This window comes from Scleropages formosus, chromosome 25 (assembly GCF_900964775.1).
Source record: "Scleropages formosus chromosome 25, fSclFor1.1, whole genome shotgun sequence".
NCBI classification, from domain to species: domain Eukaryota; kingdom Metazoa; phylum Chordata; class Actinopteri; order Osteoglossiformes; family Osteoglossidae; genus Scleropages; species Scleropages formosus.
This window is the reverse complement of record NC_041830.1, coordinates 12742168-12751841: the sequence shown is the minus strand read 5'-3', so window position 1 is coordinate 12751841 and position 9674 is coordinate 12742168. Positions and strand designations below refer to the sequence as shown.

At 46.3% G+C, this 9674-nt stretch overlaps 1 protein-coding gene across 1 annotated transcript; it reads left to right on the top strand.

Annotated features, from left to right (window-relative positions):
* The first annotated feature begins 692 nt into the window (after window positions 1-692).
* Window positions 693-8403, top strand: lrrc8c (leucine rich repeat containing 8 VRAC subunit C). Its single transcript, XM_018730747.2, has 3 exons — window positions 693-779; window positions 2547-2689; window positions 5349-8403. Exons 2-3 carry the CDS (start codon window positions 2552-2554, stop codon window positions 7602-7604), a joined length of 2394 nt encoding a protein of 797 aa, XP_018586263.2. The 5' UTR covers window positions 693-779; window positions 2547-2551; the 3' UTR covers window positions 7605-8403.
* Window positions 8404-9674: the final 1271 nt, after the last annotated feature.

The following is a 9674-nucleotide window of genomic DNA, read 5'->3' as shown; positions in this document are numbered from 1 at the left end:
GACAGTGTCTCAGATTCTCTTCTCCATCTTTTCATATTTCCTTATACGCAATGTAATAGTATCTATATAACTATTATATAACTATAATAGTACCACAGTATATAATAGCGCCTCTAATTGCCTGTTTTATTGCACTTCTAACCATCCCACCGAGTTGAGGCTATACTCAAGTCCCTCTGTGTGGCTCTTTACCCACTTAGAAATATAAAAGCTTGGCATGATGTATCACTCTATGCAATTTTTTTTTCCCCCTACCCCCCCCCCCCCCCCCCTTTTTTTCTGCTGAACCCCAGCATTCATACCTTAAAATAAAATAATGTCCCACCCTTTTTATAGTTACGCAGCGCTTTGCCCTCGTGTGCCGTCCCACGGCACCGGTGTCGAGGCCTCCGCGGTTCCGGATTTTCGGGAAGCGAAGTAACAGCGGCTGGAGGAGATGCGGAGGGACCGTAGCGGGAGGCCTCGGCGAGGATGATGCCGCGAGCTTTGGGACTGTTTTTACCGTAGTTAGATTTACGTAAACACGCTTGAGTGGCTTCTCTGGTGTGGGTGTGACTATCTGAGACCCGCAGGCGCGTACGATGGAGCAGCGATAAAAGCAGAAAAGCCGTGGCCGTAGTAAGGAAGCATCTGGTTCACGTTTTACCTTAGTCATCTGACCTTTACTATGGTTTCTTGTGCAATTTTCTCTCTCTTAATAAATGGTTTTGCATCATTTTCAGGTCTGAACCTCAAGCTGGATACGATACGAAACCTTGATGAGATAAAATCTAAGCTTTGTAAGTATTTCTAAAAAACGCGACTATATATTCTACTATGACACGTATGATGTTACTTGTGTAACCGTACCGAAGGAATGTACTCTACAGTTATGAGTTGCGCTCTTATTGTATGTCATCTACTTCCAAATGACCTTACGCGAAACATTATATTTTGATGCATTCGAGGCACTAAAAATCAGTTGTAGTAATTCAGGGAAAGCAGCCTCCTCAAGGGTCCAACAGCTGCGAAGCTCTTGGGCTTATAGCATGAGGGTTAGTTGAGTTCTTGAACCATCATACCACCTGCTGCAGTATTTGTATTTGTAAATATTGGTATATGTAGAAAAAAATGTAATTTGCTTTCTCTCCCTGTACACTGAAATGCACCGTGTTCACAGACGGAACGTCCCGGCGTTCCAAAAGATGCCGTTTAAATTCTTTCGCACTCAAGGGATTAAGACCCGAGTTTTCATAGAAAGTTGTAACTGTAAAATCTTTGGCCGGCCTCCAAAAGGCACAAAATTTGTTTGTACGTTTATTTATTTAGCGGACACTTTCCTCCAAAGTGACTTCCAGTGAACTCTATGTATTGTTATCAGCCCACACACTTTATTCACCGCAGTAACTTACACTGCTAGATACACTACTTACACTGGGTCACTCATCCATACATCAGTGGAACTGACTCACTATGGGGGAACCTGAACAGCATGTCTTCGGACTGTGGGAGGAAACCAGAGCACCCCACAGAGAGAACATGCAAACACCACACAGACTGAGCGGGGATCGAACCCATATCCTCTCACACCACCCAGGTGCCTTGAGACGGCAGCGCTACTCGCTGTGCCACCGGGTCGCCGTGTTTCCGTCTCCGAGGTCCCATGCGGACACGGAAGAAAGTCAGAGGCAGATTTTTAATGCTGAATAAATGAATAATTATAAACGATGTTTTTGTCTTGCATCCTGCCTCACGCTCTATTTTTCCAGGATAGGCTCTGGACCTCCGCGACCCTCGACTTTTTTTTTTTTTTTTTTTTTAAAATCACAATATTTATAAACCTGTTCCTACACAGCTGGTAGAGCTGCTGCCTTTGGACCCAAAGGTTGCAGGTTCGATTCCTACTTCCGGCTGTAGTACCCTTGAGGAAGGTACTTAGCATAAATTGCTCCAAGGTGTTAGAGGTACTGTGTGGCGAAGCCAGCGGACAATCGTCATTTGAGCGCCAGATTTAAGGCTCTGTGTACTCTGCTAGTCATTGTCACCACGGTAAATTTAGGCAGATGGACACCACCGAGGGATATACACCTTTCGGGTTTGGGACACCAAGCGAGTGTCTGTTACACAACGTCCGACAATGGGGCGATGCCGTCGCACGGGAGAAAATGCCCGTCATGGAAGTAAAATGACCACATAACAGGAAGGAATACCATGGTAAAGTGCAAGGCTGTGCTATGTAAAAGGGTTTACATTTTCATAAGCGATGTTTTGGTTGTATAAGGGCAGAGAAGTGCCTTCCAATGAAAACATCCCGCACTGGAGTGTGGCTGGGGAGGGAACGGCGGTGCTTATTGAACTGCGTGTGGCTCGTCCAACCGCGGTAACCAGAGTCGCAGCTCAAACAAGGTCGTGTTCAGGCAAGGTTTTACGCTGCCGTTCGCTGGAAACCTTTGCGCCTTTTTTCCACACGACTAGAACGATGCAGGGTCTAAGTTCTCTCAGGATGGAGTTGAGCGGAGTAGGATGATGCCACATTATCAGCTGATACCCCCCCCATCTTCCCGCAGGAGCCATGATTCCCGTGACGGAGTTCCGGCACTTCATGGAACAGCAGCCGGCGTTCCGGGTGCTGAAGCCGTGGTGGGACGTGTTCACGGACTACCTCTCTGTGGTCATGCTCATGATCGGAGTGTTCGGGTGCACGCTGCACGTAAGCGAACCGGCCGAACCGGCGCCCACGCCTGCCCGGCCCGCGGTCCAGATCCTCCCGAACCCCCGACCGAGAACCTGCTCGGCTCCCGACCCGAAACGTTCCCAACCCCCAACCGTCCGCCGATCCCTTCCCGGGCATCTCGCCGGCGCCGCAGGTGTTCGGACGTTCAAGACCAAAAATGTGACGCTCGCCCGGTCGGAGTGGGGGAAACTAGAGCCCGGGACCGAACCGCGCCGACAGTTCAAACCGGCGATGACCTCGCCTTTCGACGGCTCGCGGTACCGCTCCGGCGTCGTGGCGCAAACGCGTTTTCGAGTGTGTTTTTCCCCTTCAAGGTTTCCTCTCTTCTGTTGCGTTGCGTTTTTGGAAAAGAACAAGGTCGGTTAAGGAGAAACCTTGCAACCACAGCCCTGGAAAATGCCCGGAGTGTCTTTCTCTTCTCTTTATCCCATGAATAATTCCTAGTCCCTGTGCTGGTGCCACATTGTCTCTCTCTCTCATAGTTTATTTATATATATGTGTTTTTATATATAATACACACACACACACACACACACACCACATGTGACAATGGGAAACATCTGCTGTCATGCGCAGCCGCCCGGCCGCCGTTTCATTCCTCTCCCAGCTAGTTAGACGTCCCGCAGTAACAGTCTGGGAAATTAGCGGTAAAGTGCAACATGTGACCCCCCCCGGCGCCAGGCTCAAAAATGGCACGGTGTCGACTGATACAAGTCTCACTATGTGATCCAAGTTCACTGCCGTGGAGGGGGAGGTGTTTCTTTCTCCATCGCCCCTCTGTGCTCGTTAGAGGTCCTCCCCCCACCATCGTACCACATCCTACCTCGCCCCCCCCTTTCATTGGCTAGCTGGCATGCGGTGCTCCAGCAACAGCTTGTAGCCATTAAACCCCCTCTATTCGGAGTAGTTTATATTTGGAAGGTAAACGAGAACGACCACCATGTTTACATGTCAGCGTCTGCGCTTGGCTCCGAACGCGACCCTTTATTTTTAGCGGCGGAATACGCCGGAACGTTTCTGTGCGTTCGTCACACCTCCCGTCTGGCTACTCTCGGAGGAGCCGCGGGATCCAAGGAAGAGCAGAATCCAGCAGCCGGAGGAGGCCTCTCCTCGCCGCCTTAATGCACATGCTCTATATCTTAATGTAATCGTCGGCGCGTCTTAATGGAGCGTCCAGCGACCCGAGGGCTGCGGATTTCCGCCGGTCTGTCCCCCAGGGGAGCCGCCCGGCAGAATTGCATGCTGGGTAAATGCCGACGGGCCGCTCTTGTCTGGGACGAGACCTCTCGCGCGGGATGGTAATTGGGTCGTCGGGCTCTTATGGCGCTCTCTGAAAGGGCACAACTAATTTGTTCCACATTATGCCGCCCTTCTCGAAACGCGATTGTCCCGGGCGCGAGGGCCAACCGCGTCGCCGTGCCCTGGACTCGGTTACGCTTGTCAGAGGAGCGACGGAGAAGGAACGTTTTTGATTATGACGGATTACGCTACAGTAGGAGAACATCGTTTAGAAACGTGTCCCCGGCTGTGTTTTTCTGGAATCTGGCGCCCTCGCGGTAACCGCTCATTTCCTGCGTGACTCAGCCGCGGCAGCGCCGTTCTGCGGCATAGTCTCCGGCGCAGTCCGCGCTGTCCCGTGGCCTTCCGGACCCCCTGGAGGATGGAAAGCGCATGTGCCGTTTGTCAGGGTGCGCTGGAGGACGGGACCAGGACGTTGACGGCGCTCTTTAGAGGGCGGTCGGGGCTCCTTCCACCGCTTGTAAAAATCCAAACCTTTTTCCAAACACGAACCATTAGCAATGACCTGTCTTGGAAAGACGAATGCAGTCCTTAAAGATAACGTTTAAATTACATTTTGTGGCTCCGGTCTTGTCTCGTGTCCTCTGTAATGTAAACTAACTGAGATGCTGCTGCTAAATGATGTTATAATTGGTCTATTTAAGGGAGAGCCTTAAGAAAAGATACATATCATTAGGAAAGGGATCCTTCGCCCTGTGTTTCCTGTAGTCAGCGCGGTGTTAAAACGGCTTAATCCCAGTTTAGTTTTTTTTTTTTTTTAAAAAAAAATTCTCCACAAAGAACCAAACAGCAACAGCTATGGGGGCAGTCGGTAGCATAGCAGTTAGACCGGCTGCCTTTGGAATCAACGGTCGCAGGTTCGAGCTTCACCTTCAGCTATAACACCCTTAAGCAAGGTACTTATCCAAAAAATTACTCCAGTTAAAAAAAAAAAAAAAGACCCAGCTGTATAAATGGGTAAATAATTGTTAAACTAGTTAGTTTATCATTTAAAAGTTACTTCTACATATCAGTTATAGTCTTAACATACAGCAAGGGATTGTTTGTTCATCATTATCAATATCTGCTGGTACCAGGCAGGGTACTCCCTTTTGGGGTGCTGGCTCATTGTAGGGAAATCTCAGTCACCAGCTGTGACTTCCACCTGTGGGTGGAAACCAGAGCACCTGGAGGAAATCAACACAAACACAGTTAGAACATACAAATTCTCACAGCTCTCTGGCAACCACTTTGATAGAAACAAATCTACTTTCAGAGTGTTTTTCAATAATCACAAAAGTCAATTTGATTTACATGTTTTTTTTTTTTTTTAAACTTCCTCTTCATTGCTTTCTAGGTAATGCAAGACAAAATCATATGCCTTCCGGAAAGAAAGCTTCCGCCAAACCATACTGTGGCCTTGTCAAATCATCTAGACGCAACATCTGCCAACTCCCCTTTGGCTCCCATACCAGGAATCAGCGAAGTGAAGGGCCTAAAGACCAATCTGGACCTTCAGCAGTACAGCTACATCAATCAGATATGCTACGAGAAGGCGCTGCACTGGTACGCGAAGTACCTCCCTTACCTGGTGCTCATACACACTCTGATTTTCATGGTCTGCAGCAATTTCTGGTTCAAGTTTCCAGGCTCCAGTTCCAAAATAGAGCACTTCATTTCCATCTTGGGGAAGTGCTTTGACTCGCCTTGGACCACGCGGGCTCTGTCCGAGGTGTCGGGGGAAAATCCGGAGGAGAAGGACGACGCAAAGAAAATCGTCAACAAACACAACATACACGGGGGCACAGCTGAAGGCAACCTGGAAAAAGCCCAGTCCCTCAGGTCCATTCCGGAGAAGGTGGTTGTGGACAAGCCGGATGCAAGCGTCTTGGACAAGAAGGAGGGAGAACAAGCCAAGGCCTTGTTTGAAAAGATTAAAAAATTCCGCCTCCACGTGGAGGAAGGGGACTTGCTTTACATGATGTATGTTCGCCAGAATGTACTCAAAGTGCTCAACTTCCTCCTGATCATCGCTTACAACACTATGCTGGTGTCCGAGGTGCAGGTCATCGTGAATTGCGATGCTGATATTCAGGACATGACTGGTTACAAACACTTCTCGTGCAATCACACCAAGGCCCACTTGTTTTCCAAGCTGGCTTACTGCTACCTGTGCTTTGTGGGCGTCTATGGATTCACGTGCCTTTACACCCTTTACTGGCTGTTTCACCGCTCCCTCAAGGAGTACTCTTTTGAGTACGTTCGCCAGGAGACGGGGATTGACGACATTCCCGATGTAAAGAATGACTTTGCCTTCATGCTGCACATGATCGACCAATACGATCCGCTGTACTCCAAGAGGTTTGCGGTTTTTCTGTCGGAGGTCAGCGAGAACAAGCTGAAGCAGATCAACCTCAACCATGAATGGACAGCTGAGAAGCTCCGCCAGAGGATGCAGACCAACAGCAACAACAGGTTGGAGCTGCAGCTTTTCATGCTGTCCGGCCTCCCCGACACCATCTTCGAGATCACCGAACTCCAGTCTTTGAAGCTGGAGATCATTAACAATGTCACCATACCAGCATCAATCTCTCAGCTGAAGGATCTTCAGGAGCTGTCGCTGTACCAGTGCTCCCTCAACATCCACAGTGCTGCCGTTGCCTTTCTGAAGGAGAACCTTAAAGTATTGCATGTCAAGTTTGATGACAGCAGGGAGTTGCCATCTTGGATCTACAGCCTACGTAACTTAGAGGAGTTGTACCTCAGTGGGTCCTTCAGCACTGACATCTCTAGAAATGTCAACCTTGAGTCGCTGCGTGAACTCAAGTCCCTGAAGACCCTTTATCTGAAGAGCAACCTGTCCAAGATCCCTCAGTCCATCGTGGACGTGTCCAGCCATCTGCAACGCCTCTTCATACATAATGATGGAACCAAGCTGGTCATGTTTAACAACCTGAAGAAGATTGTCCACCTGGTTGAACTGGAGCTTGTGCACTGTGAGCTGGAGAGGATCCCTCATGCCATCTTCAGCCTCACCAACCTGCAAGAACTGGACCTCAAGGATAACAACCTCAAGTCAATTGAGGAGATTGTCAGCTTCCAGCACTTGCGAAAGCTCACCTGTCTGAAGCTGTGGCACAACAGCATAACCTACATCCCTGAGCACATCAAGAAGCTGGGCAGCCTGGAGCGCCTTTACTTCAGCCACAACAAGATCGAGGTTCTTCCCTCCCACCTCTTCCTCTGCCACAAGTTGCGCTACATGGACCTGTCCAACAATGAAATCCACTTCATTCCTCCTGAGATCGGTGTCCTGCAGAGCCTTCAGTACTTCTCAGTCTCCTCCAACAAGCTTGAGAATCTCCCCGATGAGCTTTTCTTCTGCAAGAAGCTCAAGATCCTCAAGTTAGGGAGGAATCTTTTGACCACTTTGTCCCCAAAGATATCCTATCTGGTGTCGCTGTCACACCTGGAACTCAAAGGGAACCATTTTGAAAGCCTCCCACCAGAACTGGGCTTCTGCCGCGCTCTGAAGAGCAGCGGTCTTATTGTGGAAGACACCCTGTTTGAAACACTGCCTTCTGAGGTCAGGGAACAAATGGGAGCAGAGTGATGTCTCCCAAACGCCACATGGCTTCGGATGTGGCTGCTAAAGATCAGCATTTTGTTCAGTTTATTATTAAACCAAAGTATTGTATGCTGTGTATAATTCAGGGGAGGGGGTGTAGCGGAGCGTGTTGATATCCCACACAGGAATGATTAGGGAACCAAACTAAAGGGTGACGGGTTCGAGCCCAGATCTCTTTACCTGAGGAGAGGAAGGTGAATGACTCTAGCATAAAAGGATAGATGTTAAACCATAAGCTATTTAAATGCCGCTGGAGGAACAGCCTGACTGCTGAAATATAACCACATTGCCTTTTAAAAGTGAAGGGGGCATTTTTTTAAACACCGCGAGAGACCGAGCGAGATGAAATGAGGTGGACGTGAACATCTAGCCAATAAAAATTGTTATTATTAATAACTATTGTTTCTAACACCAGATCTGTTCCAGTAGGGATTATTCCACCATGAGGTTTCTTGGTCTTGAAAGTCTTCAAGAATGTGTATTTATTTATGTATGGAAAAAATGTCACCGGTCAATTTTTTTTCCCCTCTCTTCATGCATTATATGTGTATTATTATGTCTTACGTATGTTCACTGAACAGGTAGCAGTTGCCAACAGAAGACTCCTTTTATTTATCCATTCCGGTCTTGACGTGGTCTCAAAAATCAAAGCTTGCGTGTGCCCCATTTCCGTTCCCCAAGATCTCTTCGAATTGAAATAATACATTTCGTGATTCAATCCAAATGTAGCCCGTGACCTTACTGTTTGCGCAAAATTTGAAACGACTAAAAATGAAAATAATTTAAAAAAAAAAAAAGTCAAGTGGGGATTTTAACACTATCTCAGGTGAGGTGTTAGAAGTGCATTACGTCATTTCTTTATAATTATTCAAATTCAGCAAGTCAACGGCATATTGAAAATAACATTAGTACGAGCACTGTAGAAAAGTACTTTAGTTACCATAACGTGTGTTCTACGCTCACCTGAGTTCATCCCCATCCGTTTAAAAAAACAGTTAAAACGTTCTTCAGCCTGGAGGTGATAATTACAGGGGACACAAAGGCTTTGGAAATAGTGGTAGGTGTTTTACTACTGTATATATACAGTAAATAGTAGATCTAGTACTGTATTCTGTCATTTTCGACATTTACATTGATTTCATTCTTGGGTTTCCATTGTGTAGAGGGAATTACATCTGACTTACCTGTAAGTGTCAGTATTGCCCACTGTCACCCTCTCCGCAAAATACCATCTTATTTCTGACTCCGCTGAACTTTAATGCAGCTTTAATGCACTGAGTATGATGTGTAGCTGCTGTTTCTCGGCGCATCACATTTCAGTCATTTTCTGTATTCGAGTATCCAGAGCTCCTTGACAGATTAAAACATGTTTGTGTGCATTAATGTTAGTGCTCAATTTATTAAAACCAAATGGCAAAATGAAGAATATTATACTATAGTAAATACTGTAAATAGTACAGTGAAGTAGAAGCAAGGTAGCTTTTATTATACACTACATTCCATGTTCTAACACACAATTATGCAGAATTAATAAAATTAATCTTTCTTTTGTAATTTTATGTGAAAATTTTGCATTTTTGTGTTTATATCCACTTTATTATGATGCTTTTTCTATATAAAAATGAAACACCTTCGTTTCTCTCTTATTTTGCTTTTCTGCAGTTTCCTTATTCTTAGAATGAACATGTTTTGATTTTATGATGGAAGGAGATTTTTTATTCTGAGTTGTTGCCTATATTGCAAAGACTTCAGTTCGACTTTAGATGAATGACTATGCTTGTCATTAGACTTTTTAAAAAAAAAAAAAAACTTAATATTTAAATTTCCACCAGTAGCCTTAAATATATTTCTTTGATTATACGAAGTACGTATCACATTTCAGTTTAATTTTCATCCTGTAAAATATGATATAAATCCAGTGAATATTACCTCATGCAGAAAACAGGTTAACAGATTAAAAATGTCTCTGATTTATTCCTGGGAGTGGAGGCTGTTTTATGGTTGCAAGCAAGAATATAATCAAAGTTTTTAATATTGTTAAAGTAGCCTGTGACC